The sequence below is a fragment of the Scomber scombrus genome, chromosome 11 (assembly GCF_963691925.1).
Source record: "Scomber scombrus chromosome 11, fScoSco1.1, whole genome shotgun sequence".
Lineage (NCBI taxonomy): Eukaryota > Metazoa > Chordata > Actinopteri > Scombriformes > Scombridae > Scomber > Scomber scombrus.
This window is the reverse complement of record NC_084980.1, coordinates 7,838,757-7,857,703: the sequence shown is the minus strand read 5'-3', so window position 1 is coordinate 7,857,703 and position 18,947 is coordinate 7,838,757. Positions and strand designations below refer to the sequence as shown.

Here is an 18,947-nt window from a genome sequence, read left to right as displayed (position 1 = left end):
AGTGTCAAGTCCAACAATCAAAAAGGAGGTCAGGAAGGTGATGCACATAGATGGGTTAGTTTATGGTTAAATTGCATGATAACCCATCATATTTACCTAAAGTCAAATATGGGTTTTCCTTCTTGTTCCCTCTGCTGTTTGAGCTTCACTGTGCAGTCGGTTTATTTTGCCTTCTGCTAAAGGGGGAACATTTGAAGACGGATTTCAAGACGTGTACCTGCAAGCATGATCTATGACATCATAGCTAATTTTGTGAGCCAATGACTGTTCAATATTCAATTTAAACAAGTGTGACGTGGAAGTTTGAAGCCTCTAGTGCACAAACACGGAGAAGGGACTTTTATAGTGAAGAAGGAGATACCTTGTGTTCGCCAGTTAACATTTTTGACAATTAAAATATTTACCTATTCATAGATTGTGGATTTTTAATGAGAGAAGGAGTAGGTGCCATTTTCATGATTTTAATGTCTTTTTTATTGTGGAAAACCATGTCAGACTTTATGGTTATATTGACTATAGATTATATGTTTGCATGCTTTAAAGCAGCTATAATCAAATATATTAACAATCACATGACTGTATGTTAAAGGGTCGCTTGGCTCATTGTTTTTGTTTTACAGCCACTTTATTACATTATATTACTTTATAAGTATTTTCAGTGTAACCCAGCTATTTATGTCTCTCAAAATTTAGTGAAAACTAAGAGCAAATATTTGACAACAGGAGAGCAAATATTGGGCTTCCTTTCGGCAGCCACAAACACAACTCCAAATAAATGTTTCTCCATGTCTGCTGTAAGTGTAAATAATTAACTATTTGCCAACACGTTCACCATACTGGCTGATAATGTAAGTGTTGAGTTTACAAGTTGAGCTCACTGTGACAAAAAAAAAAAAATTAGTTACTGCATGTTTAAAGTCTCCCTCCTCTAAAAAATGTGTTTTTCCTCTTGTTTCTACACTGTGCAGAATGATGTACATGCAGAGTTCAACACTAGGAGGCTGTTTTCACATACATCTGTTGAAGAGGAAACATTTCTCTGTGCTGACCTTAAAGTTGAGTTTAAGGCATCTACATATGATCATTTGTGACACCACAACTAGTTTAGGAATAAAATAATATGTATTTTTAAGTGTTTTTAGCAAAGTAGTTAGACTTGTTGGTGGAAACATGTGATCTTTAAGTTTGTCGTATTAAGTGCAATTTTTGAAATAGCATGATACACTGTTATGAGTTGGTTGAAGTACTCTGCTAACAGAAGACAGCAACATTTTTCCATAAAAAATGTGCTTTATTGTAACATGTTTGAAGGAACTGTGGCAAAAAATAAATGATGAAGTTCACTGTAACATAGTATTAAAAGACACATGCTTCATTCATGAGCTCTGGGGTTAAGTTACCAGGTACAGACATAGTGGAAACCTCAATCACACCAGGTTAAAGTGATCATCTTTGGCCTTAATAAATGAACCACATCAGACACTAATCAGAAAAACAAACAAAACAGACGTGACAAATAGTTTTAATGAAGCTTTTTATTATGGAAAGAAAGAAAAAAACCTGATGCTCAGGATGACAACACGCTGCCAACACTCAAAGTAAGCCAACAAGAATCGACAAGTGTTTAAAAAAAAAAGTGAAGAACCTGACCCCTCATAGAACTAACCAAAGAAAAAGCACAGTGACTAAACTCAAGTGTTTTAGAACTTTGGTGTTAAATCAATACAAAAATGATGAATGTGTGATTATGAGTGAGGTGATACACAAAGAAAACCTGTAAAGGAAGCACAAACAAGACGCCTGCGCGCACACACATACACATATACACACACACACGTCCCCTGATAGGAAAAGACAAGACCTGACTGAGAATTCTTACCCGAGGCAAGGAAAGAGGGACATTACAGATCTAAAAGGAAAAGGATACAATGGGAGGGGGAAAGGGGGTAATATGCAACTTTTTCAAACCAAATACTGACAATAAAGGTAGGTAGAAAAATATCACAATGATACAAACATCTTCAGAGAAAGGTAATCATTGAGAGGTCGAGAAGAGTCGATCAAACGCTTCTTTATAAAAAGGACATTGCACTGAAACCATCATCATGAGCGGAACACTCACTACCGACACAAACGTTTTCAAAAAATGCTGATGCTAAAGAAAGAAAATATTTTAATACGCTTGAAGCAGCAGCAGCAGCAGCAACAACTGGAGAAAAAAAAATGGTGGAAATTATGAAGTAGTGTAGGTCTTTTTAATATAACATCATGACCCATAAAGTGAGCGTCAAAGCTAATGAGGTTTGTTGTACAATCCCTAGATGGCACCGCAGATTTTTTCATGCTTCATTGCTTTATTTTATTGTTTCACGATGTTAACGCACCTGACAGCGTACGCTCGACGTGAATATGGCCGAGCCGCTTTTACACTCTGTAAAAAGAAAATACTAATGAGACAATGCTAAAAAACCTGGAGTCTGTAACCTTGGAATTAATGGAGAAACATTGCTTTGTGCCCGTGCAGGCAGTAAGGCATCGATGCCATGATGAGGTTCTACATAGTCCTTTATACAGTGTCCCAGTAGTGTTTTTTTATATTTAGAGCTGGCCCCGAACGATTGGGAAGGGCCAGGGGGACTGAGCACCCATCTGTAGGTTTGGAAGGCGTCATCTTTTTTTTTCTTTTTTCTCTTATACTGTTCTCCACAACACGGGCTGAAAACTAGCAGTTATCTACACAAGGACATTTTGGCTGCTGTTGCCACAATTGAGCAACATTCAAGTTGTTTCAGTATTGTAACTTTAAAAAAAAAAAAAAATTAGTTTGACATTCTAATAATTTATATTTTACTCTATTTACTAAATTATCCAGTTTTTGTAGCAAACAATTTGAAAAATGTATGTGAAGGTTCATACACCAACACTGAAAATCACTGTGATAACTGGGCCAGCCCTACTGTGGACCACACTACTACTATACTGGCTATCCTCGTGAAGTGTTCTAGACACCAAAACCAAACACTAAGGATGGAAATCTCTCCCCAAAAAAGGTTATTGCCATGGTAGCAAAGGTTGCAGCATTCGGTTTGCGTGGCTCCTCTCGAACGTAGGCACTGAGGTGAAGAGCAGTTAAAAAGAGTCTGGGAAGGTAAACACCACACGCACGTCGTCTCCGCTGCTTTTACACCAGTGCTGGATCAGGTCGGACCACCACTGGATATAAATCAGGAGGAGCGTGGTGTGATTTTTAGACTCCATCCGACACTATTCTATGTTCTCTGAAGACACTAACCTCATGAAAAAAACAACAACAAAAAACTAAAAGCGTGGCACTCGACCCATTAACTGTGAGAACCCAGACCATCTGAAACAACAAAAGGGTAAACCTTTACAACTGTGCACAATTCTGGAGAACGATCCCCTGTGTGGGTGAAGCTGCACCACATACGTTTGCCGAACAAAACAACAAAAACTTTAAACGCAGGCTAAAAGCTTAGCCGTCTGATAAGCATGACGTGACAAAGAACCTCAAAACATTAAAAACATACACATGAATTTGACGTCTACTTGTCAAATTAATAAAAACCTATAATGCTATACTCAATATTTATGGTTTAACAGTTATAGCTGAAACCCCTGTTAAAGATATGAAGCCTGTTAAAAAATAATATCCTTATTTGGCAAATAATAAAATGAGAAAATAAAGGGGGAGTAAAGTGGGAGAGACAGAAAAATAAATGGCACATTTTATCTGAGCTTTCAGATCAAATCCATCAAATGTAAAGAATGACTTTCAGGTGGGGTGTAAGGTTCACAATTGCCAACATACTCCTGTGCCTAAAACAAATGAACTAATTCTATGTATAATGAAAGCAGAAAGAAACAAAGTCACATCTATATAATGGCACAAGCATACTGGGAAAAGAATATTATGGAGAAATTTACCCAGCGTTGGATGATCCGAAATAATAAACAAAAGTAAAATTTTTATGCAAAGATACTTCTGTGTCCACTTTAAAGCATACTGTGTGTGAAAAGACTGAAGTACTATGCCATGTACAAAATATCTCCCCATATAAACAACATTCACACAAGGCACTTCATTCAGTAAGAAAAGAGAGTCACAGTCCTTTCTACTACCAGAAACTGCCTGCATAGCAACAATACAAGGACAAAATCTTTTCAGACTTTTGTGTGGTACCCACAAAAGAACTTTCAGACGAAAAGTTGTTTGTTTTTTTTGTTGTTTTTTTGGTTTTAAAATAAGCACTTCACCAAATAGTAAAACTTTGTTGGTTTGAAAATAAAGACCAGAGTTCATTCCTCTTAGCATTTTTTGTCCCCGATACTATCAACTTAGGATGCTCTGTACACTTTCTGGTGTGATTTTTGTGAAAACACAGTGCTCCTGGGATATTAAGTGTTTGTTTTTGTTTTTTTCTGATGGCACTCAGAAGGCAGCCAGTCACCAGGAGATGAGAGCGGAGATGGTGGGGCAGTGGAGGGGGGGACAGAATGTTTCCACAGTGAGACTCCGAGGCGTCCCCTTGGGGCAGAGACAAGAGGGGCGCGCGTGGGAGGATCTGCCTGAGTCTGAGAGACGTGGTGTGGAGAAGGGGGTGGGGGTGAGGTGGGGGCAGAGATGGACAGAGAGGAGTAGTGTGGAGAGCGCAGGTGACGCCATGGTGTTGTCCTGCTACCTGCTTCTCAGATTCTGAAGTACTCCGTAAACCTCCTCTTCTTTGCTGAGTCCCTCAAAGAAAGGCAGCAGGTCCAGGAGCTCTGTGTCATTCATATCGTCAAACCAGGACTGGACTGGGACCTGAGGGCACGAGAGAACCGCCTCAAGTTAAATGTTTATTTACTAGCAAGTAAGACTGTCCCTAAAATTACTATAACCCAACATATACACATATTGCCTTGCTAGATTTTTGCAGTACTTCCTAACATGTTATTATTCAGCCAATAAAAAAATCAGGAAGAGAGAGAGAGAGAGGCTGTTGCCATGCAGATACCCTTCACTTTCAGTTCTCATAGGACTATGTTCAACTGCGTTTGTTAGTTGCATTATAAAGTAATGTTGGTAAAAGTATAGTACACATATTATTTAAGATAATGGCCTAGAGTTAAATAGCAAACTGTGGAAATATGTGACTCCTTTTATTATGGTCATGCTACTAAAGCCTCGGTTTTTTCCCCAGAGACACTCACAGCGTTTTCTGGGTGGAAAATGTAAGAGGCGGGCGAGTTGTCGACGATGATGACGTTGCTGAGCTCTCGTCCCAGCCGGCTGAGGTCTTTAACGTAGTTCCCTCTGTGAAAAACGCAGGATTCTCTGAAGAGCCGCTCTCGAAACACGCCCCACTGGTCCAGCAGGTCTGCCACGGGGTCTGCGTACTGTCCGAGCCAAACACAAACAGAAAGGTGTTAGCGAGCTGCGAAGACAAATATTAGATTTCACTGCCGCATGACTACAAACACATTGATAGGTAGAGCTGGATATCTCAATCCTACGCCTAAACTACAGTGCTAATAAAACAACCTGCAGAGACTAAATGCTGGAAGCAGAGCAGGTTATCCTTCACGGTTGTGTTTACCTGATGAGGAAAGTGCCTCAGGAAAAACTACTTGCACAACAAGCACCACTGACATCTAGCTTTTAATTCAGCAGGAAGTGTTTGACACTACGCAGACATCAGGCCTTTAACACGGTTATTTCCGTCTCGTTCTTCAAACTTACCCACTTTTTTTTTTTTTTTTTGGCAAAGATGTGAGAGACAGATGGACAGAGGAGCAGAGGAAGTGTGAGAAGTTTAGACAGCGGGAGCAGATAAAAATGACAGACCAGTACTTCAGCAGTCACTGGCTTGTGACCAAAACACGTGTCAGAGCTGGAAGTGTGTATGAGTCCTTCACGAACCTTGGCGAGACTGGCTGTAAACAGCACACATTCAAACAGCTCTCCCATCTTCTGAAGGAACTCGTCCACGTGGGGTCGTTTCAGCACATACACCTGCAGGACACATCACGGGTTAGAGAAATACAGGATATATGATGCAACGTGAGCATCACACAGATAGACTCATTCGGAGAGGAGTGAGAATTACAACCTTCATCAAGTGACTTATTGATATATAAAGACAGGGTGCTGTTCTGTGCAAGTCTTTTGAGGACTGCCACTGACAGGTTCCTGTTATTTCCTTTTTAAAAGACCACCAACTCTAAAAATCATCATTCTCACCCACAATTTAGATGTCCTCCACTCTTTTGTCCCCTCACCAGCTCAGTAGCTGCAGCCCAGTGCAAGTAATCATGAATAGGCCAACCAGGATACACACAGCCTATCCTGGATTACTTGAACTGGATCACAGCCATACTCTTCAGGATCTTCTCACAGGAAACAAAGTGGCACTATGATAAAAAGGTGAGCTTAAATGAAAAGGTTTTGTGCGTGTGTGTGCAATACCTGATGAACGGTACCATCGATCTCCACTGGAACAATAAAATCAGCATTGCTGATTGGCTGTGAGAAGAAACACATGCGTGTCATTCAAACTGTCGGTGCAGTACCACAGCTGACCAGCAGAGGTCCTGCTAGGAACACTAAAACTCAGACTGTGAAATCTCTGGCACTGTGAAGAAAATTATCAGTCCTCTTCTTTTTGCCAAAACAAATCCCTCCTCATTGCTTTCCTTTCCCTCTGAAAACTCTCTAGTAATCTAACTCAACAGACAATGAAGTGGTCGGCCTCAAAACAGGAAGTGAACAGCGGGAGGATGAGTTAAGGATAAAAAAGAAAAGAAAAGGAGAAGGATAAACAGGAAGAGGAGTGGAATGAGGTCCACACATAGATATTCTGTGGTGTAACACAAAAGCCACACGTTACTACTACTACTGTTTATAAAGCCTTTTACAGGTTATAACACTGGTTAAAGTTAAACACACTAAACTGTATTAACTGCAGTCTGCCTTCACACTTTTCTATTATCATCCTGCTCTAAAGGAACAATCAATGCTGTTTTATCGCCGTTGATCTTACTAGAGCACATTTTCCGCCACCTGCTCCCCTCCTGGCTTTATTTACACACTGATATGATGGATTTAAACAGCTTTTAAGTGCTGCAGGTTACCAACTGAGCTTTACATATAAAATAAATGATAAAGACAGATATACAGTATCTATAGGGTAGTTGAAAGTTATGATTTTTTCCAATTCACAACTGTTTTTAAGCAAAAACTTACATAGTAAGACCATATACAGACTGTATCGAGGTTTTATCCAGCTCACAACTCACTGACTGCTGACAACTGTGCAGAACATCAATAGTAATCCTCAGTTTGAGCTTTAGCCTCTGCTTACCTTGAACGAGCTGTGGACGAGCGTTTCATCCAAGTCAATCACAACACACTTTTTGCCATAGTCAGATATTTTCATCTCTGGTAGGAGGTATTTGGCTGGTGGCTGTGAAAGGGGGAAAGACGAGGCAGATAATGTCAGATATGGAGAGAAAGAGAGGGTGAGAGTGTCAGCAAAAGACAGAGAAGGAGAGAAAGACAGGCAGAGACAGCAAAAAAAGAGAGATAGAGGCTGATACAAGACATGTACTGCGCATAAATTAGTTTGTGAGGCTGAGCTGAAAAAGCCAACACCACGTCAGAAAGGAGGATTTTCTTCATGAGAAACAATGCAGCTGAGATAAAGCCATGTCTGAAATGATGCGTTTAATGGGCCCAGAGCTTCAAAACGACACCTTCTGGGAATATTGGGAGATTCCTCTGCTGCAGCCACGTACTCAGAGCAAAGTAATGCTGCCTTAAATCCCCTCAGATTTGTGGTGATTGAATAAAACTTTTCATACATTCTTGCACACATGAGGCCATGCAGAGGTTAGCAGCTGCTGTAGAGCAGTCCCAATGTCGTTGAAATCAATTCAAACAGAACCACTTAAAAAAAAAAAAGCTGATATTAGCTTTTTTTTTATAGCTGATACATTAAGTGTGAACATGATGTGATGGTGGTCTTGTGGGGAACTACGGCATCAGTGCAGGAATGGTGCTGTATTAAAAATTAATTGATGTTTGATGGATGGGGGAGTCACTTTTCTATTGCGATTTGGCTGGTTTGTTGTTCAGACCACCAGATTATAAGATCACATCGACCTCCTTCATTGCATGATGGGATCAATTAGTTGCACCCCTTCTTTACAGGAGCAAACCTAAAGACCAGTAGCTTCTGTGGAGCTTAACTCTCACTGATATTATTCACTTAACAGCAGATAAGCAGCATGAGAAGTGGATTTACTTCTCGCGTGGAAGCACCTGAGGCGATTAATCCAAACGGTTTTAGCTTTGAACTTGTTAGACGGTTAGTGTCGCAGTATTTCTGGAAGCATACAAACCACCAAAGTGTCACTCATGCAGATCAGGCATTGAGGCACCGTTTCGACCCCGCAGGTGCGTGAACACCTCCCGTACAGCTGATGCTACCATAGGCTGAAAAAAAATGAACCGCGGTACGGCAGCAGAGCTTTAAAGCTCTCTGAGGAGCGCTGGAGCCCACACAAGACAGGATGTGCCAGTGCCAGCGCCAGCCCACTCAGCCTGCATGCAGAGGAAAACAAAAACAAAAAAGGAGGCGATACATACACTAGGGACAGGGATGACCTCGACCTGGTCACACTACAACACAGGAGAGATAGACACGCACACACACACACAAAAAAAAAAACAGGGTGAGGGGCAGGAAGGAGAACCAATACAAAAAGGATCCACGAAGATAAAAAGAAAAGAAAAGATATTCACACAAAGAGACTTTACGACAGATAAAAAACCCCCACTTCCAAACATGTGCAGACTGTATATTTCCACTTTTTAAACATGATGGTGTTTGGTGCAGTGGCGGCTCACCTTGGGAGGGGATCCATTCTCCTCAACAGGTGGAGGCAGAGAGCTGGTGTTGGTGTTGGCGGGCGGCTGCTCCACATTGTAGTTGCGGAAGCAGCAGAAGAACGAGCTGAAGATGCTGCGGCTCCTCTGCTTCTTTAGGCTGCTGTTTGACTGGGACGCTGTCAAAACAACAGAGGGGAGGGAGGGGAGAGAGAAGGGAGGGGGGTGTGAATAAGTGAAGATGCATATTGAAACTGTTTTTTATATTTTCATTGTTTGCACGCTGAGCTGTGAGCGCTGCTTCGAGGACTAAACTGTGACGTGTTCGTTACATTTCTCCTGCGTGACAGCGAAGCTGCGAGCCACGCCGAAATCACCTTGAAACGTTGACGTTGTGATCGAGAGGCGTTAAAAGTGCGGGTTTGGGTTGAGAGGGCCCGGCAGAACCACTGATCAGAAAATAACTTGGCTCTTTGGGGTGACTTCATCGGTCACACATAGAGGCGGCTTCGGAGCGCACTCTGCTCTGATTGCTCATTCCAGGACTACGGAGTGGAGGGGGTGGAGGTGGAGGAGGTCTACATGAGACGCTGAGTTTTTATTAATAGTGACAAGTTGGAAGCCGTGCACTCCGCCCCTCTTCCTTTCTGCCCCCCTGCCGTGGTTGCTGTCCCTGATTGGCCTGCGAGGCTCCATTCGGAAAGCTTGCTTATGTTTCCCTCCCATGTTTCGGCTGGCAGGTGAGTGACTGAAGCAGCCCTGGACATGCACAAGAGAGGAGGGGAAGGAGGGAGGGGGAAGAGGTGGGAGGCCCCTCCAACCCCGCGGAGCCTATACAAGGCTGCATTCCTCTCCACCCATTAGTCCCCCCACCAGTCCTCCTCCCTGCTCAGCCCCCCCTTGGCTCACACAACCAGAATGCTTTTGCAACTGAAGACCAGTGAAGAGCAAATAGCATTATGTCATGTCTTTTGGCATCTTGGTATCGTGCCACTTTGTACTCCTGACCTTAAAACAAACACCCATCACACATTTCTTCAAAGGAAATACTCTGCAAGCCACTTCTCGTAAAAGGCGAGCTGCTACCACCCTCTATCAGTAAACAACTAAACTTTGACCGCTTACAAATATGAGAATTTATTTTTTTAATTTGATCCAGCTGCGTCGAGCATTTTTCCTGCAAAAAAGCGGCGTGTCTGGAGGCAGCCTGAGCTTCATATCGTGCAGCGGCCACGTTATTTTGTTTTCAGAAGACTGCTTTAATACTTAACTCTAAAAAGCTGTAAATACTAGGTATCAGACGCTGAGACACTGTGTGTGCTCCCCCCAATCTCTCTGTGGTTTCCCCTCCGTTGCTGGATTCCAGTCAAATTAATTGCGGCCTCCAGTCAAAGCAAACTGTGCCGGGTATTTAGAAAATGTCTCATCGGTGACACAAGCTCCTTCACCCCCGAGACACACGGTGGACAATATGCATCTATCAAGGAGGAAATAATATTAACAAAAAACCTAAATTATTCTTATTGACACCATTGTTACTGGTTATCTAACATTGAATGTTTTTTGCAGGGCTGATCTTTTATTTGTTGGTTATCAATTTTTACCTGCCCCTATAGAAATGTCATGTTTAATCTTAATTTAAGTAAATGAAACAGAACACAATACATAGACAATCCTCTATATTTCACTCAACACTGTCTTCTTTTCTTCAGCCCAGTTTCTTTCAGAGTCTTTAACCCAACATTTTTTTACAGTCCTGACTTCCCTCTTTAATGTTTCTCGTATTTATTTTGGTGTAAAAATTAAACACTCCGCTGATTCCTCTATTCGACAGAACTCTCATAATCCTGAGGGACGTCAGTTTCACACATCGCACTGTTAGACTGCTCAGCTTTTAGTTGGCCGAAGACGTGTGCCAATATCCTCCGTCCAATGCGTGCAGGGGGAGGAAAGGGGGGCTGTGCTGTGTGTGTCGAAACAATATGAAACTTTTTTTTTTTTTTTTAATGTATCTATTTTTTTTTTTAAATCACTCGCCTGATCAGGGAAAGTGAGTTGCTAGATTTACTACCCTAATATGAGTTTACTTGCCCCGGGAAACCAGGCAAACCTGTTGAACAGTGGGTGTATCATAGAGCTGAATGATCTACAAAATTTAGATTATTTGTGACAGATATTATCATTGTAATATGAGTCATGACGGTAGTGGGAATGTTAATTTAAGTATTTTCATTTTCACTGGAAAAATATATAACTATATAAAAATTATTGCTGTGGTCTGTATCAAACAAACAAGTTGCCTAAAATCTGGAGATTATGATTTGTAGGTCGGACATCTATGTAGCACCACAATGCGTCATTTATAATGACGTGTTGTGACACATTTACAGCTCCTGTGATTTGTATATTGCACTTGGCTTTATTTTGATCATATTCTAATTAAGTGTTCAGCCCTTGTGTATTTTACTTATTTATATTATTTAATCTTTGAATATGTGCATACATTTCAGAATATCTTTGCTTTGATGACAGCGTGCATTCGCCATGTTATCCCAGCAGGATCTGACAATGTTGCACAGAGCTTCTTGTGGTGTCACACGATGCTACATGTCCAGTGGGGTCGAAGTCTGGTGAGTATGGAGGAAAGTCCGAGACAGTCAGGACTCCTTGGTCTTCTTTGGTCTTCAAGCACTTCTTGCAGAGCTTGGAGGTGTTTGGGATCCTGATCCTGCTGCAGTATGAATCCCTCTCAATAAAGAACCAGAGAGTCCAGCAAGTCTCTGAAGAACAGAGTGCTACTTCTCCTTTTGGTCAGGGTGGAGTCAAATCCAGAGTAAACCAAACACTCTGAGACTTGATTACTGACTGACTGACTGACTGATTCACTGTCAGTCTGACACGCTGCAGTATCGTTCATTCACCCTTCTGTCACTGCTATCGATCTCAAACTTGGATTCATCGGTGAAGAAGTCTCTTCTTCAGTCATCCTCTGTGAAATGTTAATATTTCTTAGTCCGCCCTAAGAATTTGACTTTGTTTCACCTCCTGAGAAGTGGTTTAGTAACTGCTACTCATCCTCTGAGACTACCACCAGACAGACCGTACTTTTCCTGGTTTGAGTCTTGCGTTCTTTATTTAGAAAAGTCTGTATCTGAGATGAAGTTTCTTTGCTATCTCTGAGGGAACTAAACTTAATGTATTGATCTTCTGATGGTCACTTGCAATCTGCCTGAATGTGCTCTAGATAAAATTGATCCGGTTTCCCTGCAAACCCTCTTTAGAAACGTTTACTCCCGCCATGATATGACGCTGAGCTCTTAACTTAAAATAACAGTTTGACTTCAACACTTTCACTTAAATCTGAAGCCATGTTTCCAGCAATTACGATTCTTCTTAGCGAGCAATAAACTGCTGGAAACGTGAGGCACGGTCATATTTATAACAGGTGAACACCGGCTGCATGTCAAGTTACTTGACTGAGCCTCTGACGAGTCGATCTAATCCATCCGAGTATCATCTGACCACACACTTCAATAGAAGAGAACAACTCGAGAAAATCTGACCTTTTGAAAGTTGGTCAATGTTAAATTATTATTATTATTTTATTAGAAATAAGGTACACCTGTGCAATCTAATACAACACTTCTGCTATAAATTCTACATTTATGAAGCTTATACATTTTTAGCTTTTGGTGACAAGGTGATAATTCTACTTTAGGTTTATTATTGAGATCATAGTTGGTGGTGCTGGTGGTGTATCGGAGCACATTGTATTGAAAGGTGTTCCTATTATTTTGCCCCCCACATGTACGTTAATGGAGCGGAAAATTGTAACAAAAACTTTTCAATATAACTGCATTACATTACACAGGTGTAGCTAATGAAGCACACACACACACACACACACACACACACACACACACACACACACACACACACACACACACACACACACAATACCAAAGCAATAAACTGCTGTAGAGCTTTGTATTGAGATATCAGCAGAGCATTAAATTATAAAAAGCTTTTCCTCTAGTAATGCTCAAATAACCTCAGAGGAATATTAACCAAATTGCTCTCAGTGATGAACTTGCTTTAGTTAGATGATCATATCTGCCACAGTACGCCCGGTGCGGATCTAAAAATAACCCGATCAGCAGCGCCGCACAAATTCTTTTCATGAAAATGGACTTCATCTTGTCATTTCGGCTCTGTATTACAGTAAAACTAGGACAGTGAGGCAGTTGTAGACGGCTTCCTGTGACTCATCATCGCTGCGACTGACCGCAGTATTGATTCCTCGCACAAAGACCCCCTCAGAAGGCACTCAGGACTACTGAGTCACTGGGCACAGCTGGGCCTAAAACCCCTGGGGGGGCAGAGGAGGAGGATAGTAATTAATTAATGAGAGGGTAAAAAATGTATAAAGTTACAAATCAGAGTTCATCTTCCCCACAATATGTTCCACAGCTTAATCAACAAATAACATTAATCATTTGTGACACAGCAAAACAGCCCCTGCTATGATTCGCCTTATGCCTTTCAGCTACGCTCATCAGCACTACGGCGGAACACACGCGCGCGCACACACACACACACACACACACACACACACACACACACACACACACACACACACACACACACACACACACACACACACACACACACACACAGAGTAAATCATTAAATCGGTAGGTGTGACGACCACTTTCAGCAGGGGTCTGACTCTCTCTGCTGCTGAGGACTGTATGTTGTGGTTGTTGACACGTTGTGTAGCTCTAGCTGTGGGTTAGCTCCGCACAGCGAGGAGCTTCATCGCCCCCACGCCGCCCGCTGTGCAGTCTTAACACTTTCTATTTGGGCCAGGTGGTGCGACGAATGCTTATCTAAACAAAACCACAAAATCTTGAGTGGACTTGTTCTCCACATGTCGATATGTGGAGTAAATACACACAGTCAGTGGAGTAGAGCGACTTCCTTTAAACATCTCACGGGCATCACAGCGACTTCAGAAGAGCGTGTTTCATCTTTAATGTAAATAGTTTGCTTTTTAAAAGTCTGATATGGAGCAGAATACATTTACCTGCAGTCTATACAGAGTGACTGCTGTTTCCAGTATGAACAATACTAGCAAAGTCTTATTTCACCTCAAAACAAAACATGTCCGCAAGTATGAGGAGTGTTTGAGAATGAGGTCGGGCTACGACTCAAGCAGCTACCAGAGCGGGCCTCGAAGCTCTTCAAAAGACACGAATGGAGCATGTCACCATTCCCTAATTCATTGAAAGGTGTTTTATTAACCCTACACAACATCTGATTAGGGCTGGCCAATATTACCAAACTCTCCTATCCCGATAACGATGCTTATCTCGATATGCCACATGTACACCCAGAACATAAATACAAACTTTTCCGTTCCCACCTACGGGAAACTTAGAGTCACTATTTTACTTAACCTGCATGTGTTTGGGCTGCTGGAGGAAAAAAAAAACCTGAGCACCCCGAGGAAACCAACACAGTCGCATGAAGAACATGTAAACTCCACATGGGGATGCTCCTGCTGGTCTGTGAGTTTAAAACCAAAAGACTTCTTGCTGTGACATGACCATGCTAACCTGACTTTTCCTATTTAAAATAATTGTTTAAAATCATAGGTGAACATGTTATTTATGTAATTCTCTCATTTAACCCTGTTAATTTTAGTAAATCAGTGTTTTAACAGAAGTGTCACATCTTCATATTCTGACAGACGAATGTTTGAGAAATTATATAAACTGCGGTTAAAATCAGCGAACATTCTCCTTTGAATCAACCTCCACCAACTTCCAGGATTTCATGAGCGTGGAGGAGCATTAATCATGAGGGTGAAGGGATCAGTTCACCTCACAGATGCGTTGAAGTCCAAGTGAACCACTCTGAGTCGAGTGACAACTTTAAATAGTTGACTCCCTCCCAACCCCCAACCCCTAACCCTCCACCCACCCATCATCCATCTCCAAAATCCCAACAAGAAAAACAGACCCATAGCCCCCCCCTACTATCTCGCTCTGTAAAATTTGAGTTGTTTTTCCAAACTAAAGCCCGGTATATCTATGAGCATGAAGAAACTGATCATTGTCATCTTTGCGAGCGGTTATACTTGGCCTCGAGGTCAGTGGTGCCCTGGCCAGCGGGGCAGAGAGTCTATATTTAGGCCGCCGCTTGGCAGCCGGCGTGGTGCAAAAGGCAGGCACATGTCGTAAGACTTCTAGTGGAGGAACACTGAGAGCAAAGGTGGTCAATTTTTGTCCAGACAGTTTGGAGCCTGTCCAAGCTGAGGAAGACTACCTGTTAAATTCCTCTGGGACAGCTGCTGGGACGAGCTACGTGACAGGAGATTTATAACAGATAAGGACGGTCAAACTACCGGCTCCCTGTATGTTATTAAATTTAGGGAATAAAGCTGAGGATCCTGTTGTTAACCCGGGTTGTGACGAGGTTGATAGAAATATTGCACCTGTTTTAAAAATAAAATAAAATTCCTGTTCTTATCACAGCCCCTCAGAATCAAATCACTTTCATTATGTCCAGAATAAGAAAAATGGAGATGGCCACACAACCCCTGTAATGATGGTGATATCTGCCTTCGCCGTGAGGGAAGACTTCTGACTCATTCTTTAGAGAAAATGGAAGAAACAAACAGTGCACATCGCTGCCCTACTTTGTCCTCAAACTCCACAGTGTCCCCCGTAACGGAGCGCTCTCACTGGAGGCCAACATCAGGTGTCCCGCCATGAATCTGCGCTATGTGTGTGTGGTGCCACTCAAACCTCTGTTTGTAAACAATTAGAGCCGTTACTAAACACAGAGACAGGTTTGTTATTAACGTGACCTTAATGTAGAGCCATTATCTGTAGCGTGACGTGATTAAACTGTCATTACAGAATAAAAACCATTAGAAAGACTTTACTGAGCTAAAGTGCGTTCTTAACTAGCACGACTCTCATCAATTCACAACACAAAAGACTTGCTGGCCACATCAAACTATTAATCTTTGTTTTTATTTAGTCTATACACAGAAATGAAGCATATTTTACTGCCTTTGCAATTGTATTCTCCCACAAACCTGCACTGATTGTCTCTCGTGATGCCTGAATATGTTCCGGTCACACAAAATCCATACAGTTTACTTTGACCCTCGGAGGGGAAACGCTTTGTTGTGCTTGAAAGACTCAACTTCTCACATTACAAGTGGGGTTTGAGATGTGATACTGATACACATCCCGTGGGTATGTGCGACCCAGAAACTGTCACAGTAGCCCAGAGAGAGAGAGGGGTGATGGCGGGGGGTAATGAATGGACATTAGCAGCTAGTTTCTTGAAGGAGAGTTTTGACCTCCACTGTAATTTATGCTCGAGTGTGGCTGGAGACATAAAGAGCACTGACAGATGTACTCAGAGTGAAAATGAAGCCACGACGGTTTTAGATCCTGAGATCTGATGCGTGTGAAAGATTATGACTCTTAAAATCAAATGCTGATTCTCTCTGGGATAGGAGGCAAGTTATGCTGGTGCTTAAAAAAAAAAAAAAAGTAAACATAAGCCATGTAAGAATATGGCAATGTAAAGCTATGCATCCAAAAAGTCTGATCACAGTCCTGGTGCCTTTTAGCTAAACAAAGTTACAGGCCTGGAGGAGGATGCTGTGATAATCCACTTGACATTTGACACACTAGCAGCAGACACTCTTCTCCACTCGTACTTGCTTTGCCCCAAAGACATTTTTTAGTTCCTCTCAGACCAAACCACAAAGAACTTTTGCTAGCTCCTTGTGGTCATGAGTCATGAAGGCGATTGCCTGTCAAATCACATTGTCCACTTATGTAGTAAGCGCAAACAGAAAAGTGTAAAACACAATTACATCAGAGGCAAAAACTTGGTATTACTGGGTTTAAGCTCAGTGTGGACAACAAGTGTTACTGTTTGACAACAAATGTGTTGGCTGCCGTTAATTCAGCCAAGGTTAATGGGATAAAAACTTGGAGACACTTGACACCACTGTATCCACGTTTAAAACAACATTTAAACCTTTCTGTTAACTCAGGCTCATGAATAGCCTCAACGTGTGTGGTTTTAAAGCTCTATATCGTTATTATTTTTTAAATGATTATTACAATTTGTGACAAAGTATGTGTTCGATTTAGTAATTCATTTTTAGTTGTTGTGTTTCTGTATTGTTTAAACTGAGCTTTAAAACGACTTTATCGTGTTGGTCCATTGCTTTTATGCTGACGTGAAGCACCTTGAACTGCCATTGTGTATGAAAAGTGCTACACAAATACTATTGACTTGACACTGAAGCACTATTCATACCGAGCAATACACAACATGTTAAACTACTCCCGATAATTTATCGGCACAGGCCCCCTCTGATAAACGTATTGCTTATTAAAGAGCTGAACTACCGCTGGTTAGGTTTTCATCGTCTTTAAATGTGAACATCACACGCAGGCAACCAGTGTCCACAACTACCACAGCAGCGAGCTAACGGCTAACGTCAGCCGAGGAAAGTAGCTTGACTCTCCCTTACCTTTCTCCTGGTTGTAGGATATTATTTCCTCCTCCTTGGGGTTGGAAACTTGGGTTATTATGGACATGTGGTCCATTTAGACGGGTGGTTATTCCTCTTTTGTTTTGCTGGCTTGCTTCGCTTGCTAGCTACAGTTAGCTAGCGGTTTAAGATGACCAGCTAGCCCACAAAGCCCGGCAACCGTCCGAGGCGAGGCGCTGTGGCAGCGGGGGCAGCCAGCCAGCTAGCACGGGGGTGAATGGACGCCAATGAGCGGCTGTCATTTATGGCTCTCCGCAAAAAAATACCATCGCTGCAAACGAGTATTTTTTTGTGGGTAACAAAGACAAAAAAACAAAAACCAAGTGCCGTAGAGTCGCACACTAGCTGAAGTTAGCAGGTAGCCTAGGTTAGCGAGTTAGCCGTGAAGCTCCGTGAGGCCGCGTCTGGAACAACGGTGCAAACACCAGGCAGCCCCGTCGGTCGGAGGGTTGGTCCGCTTGTCCCAAAAAAAACATGAATCAGACGCAAGTGGTACAGCGGTAAAGTTAGCGTACACTTTCAGGCAAACAGTTCACATCAGCTGGCCCTACATTCCCTGTGCAACATGGAGGCTTCATGTATTTAGAGTTGCATCTGAAGCGGGGGCACCAGAGTGGGAGGGGGCGGTTTGTTTCTGTGATGGATTCTCACTACATTGCTCAACCCATGCAGCTGGCTGGACTCCGGCTCTTTCAAGCTTCCTCTCTATAATTACTCTGGGGCGCACGCAACAAATTATAGTTCTTTATTATTAACATTTTAAAAAAGCATATGTTTAAAGACAATGTACTTTATATTCATGTGGGACCAAGTAACCGTGTGTGTGCCCGGGTATTTTACAATCCAAGCAAATAGTTGACGTTAATCCAAAACACCCTTGTGTATGTGTTCTCTACTTGTGAGTGATTTTAAAGGTCGAGAGCGCCACCTAGTGTTTACATTACGAAACAAGGCTCCAATGATACCCTGCACTCATGATTAAAAAACAAACACACATGTATTTACAATGGTATGGAATTTTCTATAAATACTCTGAACAAAATCACATAACTGCTTTAAATTAAGTACTTTAAAACTATTCAGTATCTTTATAATAGGAAACATGCCTGACAACTGTGAAAAATCACCAAATTCCTCAATACTTTCATGACTTCAAAACATGGTCTCCTATTCTGGTGAGTATTAGAATAGAAGAGAATAGAACTTTATTGTCCAGCATGGTGGAAAATTGTCTTTGGCTCACCAATAACAGACATACAATAGACACAAATTACATAAAATCAATAGAATCCATAAACTCCATAAAACCATTCTTAAAATACATAAAATATGTAAGTTATAAAAATATAAGTGCATATCAGTTTCTGTGTGCGTATTGTGTATTGGTCATTTGGAAGTGTTTAAAATATTAATTGCACTTGGGATAAAATACTTCTTCCTGGTTGCCAAAGGAACTCAAAAACAAAA

The 18,947-nt window shown here is 41.8% G+C and overlaps 1 protein-coding gene across 2 annotated transcripts; it reads right to left on the bottom strand.

Moving 5' to 3' along the window:
• Nucleotides 1-1,295: 1,295 nt before the first annotated feature.
• LOC133990395 (CTD small phosphatase-like protein) lies at nucleotides 1,296-18,076 on the bottom strand. Of its 2 annotated transcripts, XM_062428695.1 has the most exons (8): nucleotides 17,460-18,076; nucleotides 8,909-9,066; nucleotides 8,648-8,680; nucleotides 7,362-7,463; nucleotides 6,467-6,523; nucleotides 5,921-6,013; nucleotides 5,212-5,397; nucleotides 1,296-4,822 (listed from the first exon to the last, which is right to left on the bottom strand). In XM_062428695.1, exons 1-8 carry the CDS (start codon nucleotides 17,533-17,535, stop codon nucleotides 4,697-4,699), a joined length of 831 nt encoding a protein of 276 aa, XP_062284679.1. In that variant the 5' UTR covers nucleotides 17,536-18,076; the 3' UTR covers nucleotides 1,296-4,696. The 2 variants fall into 2 exon arrangements, with proteins under 2 accessions (XP_062284679.1, XP_062284680.1); XM_062428696.1 differs by lacking the exon at nucleotides 8,648-8,680.
• Nucleotides 18,077-18,947: the final 871 nt, after the last annotated feature.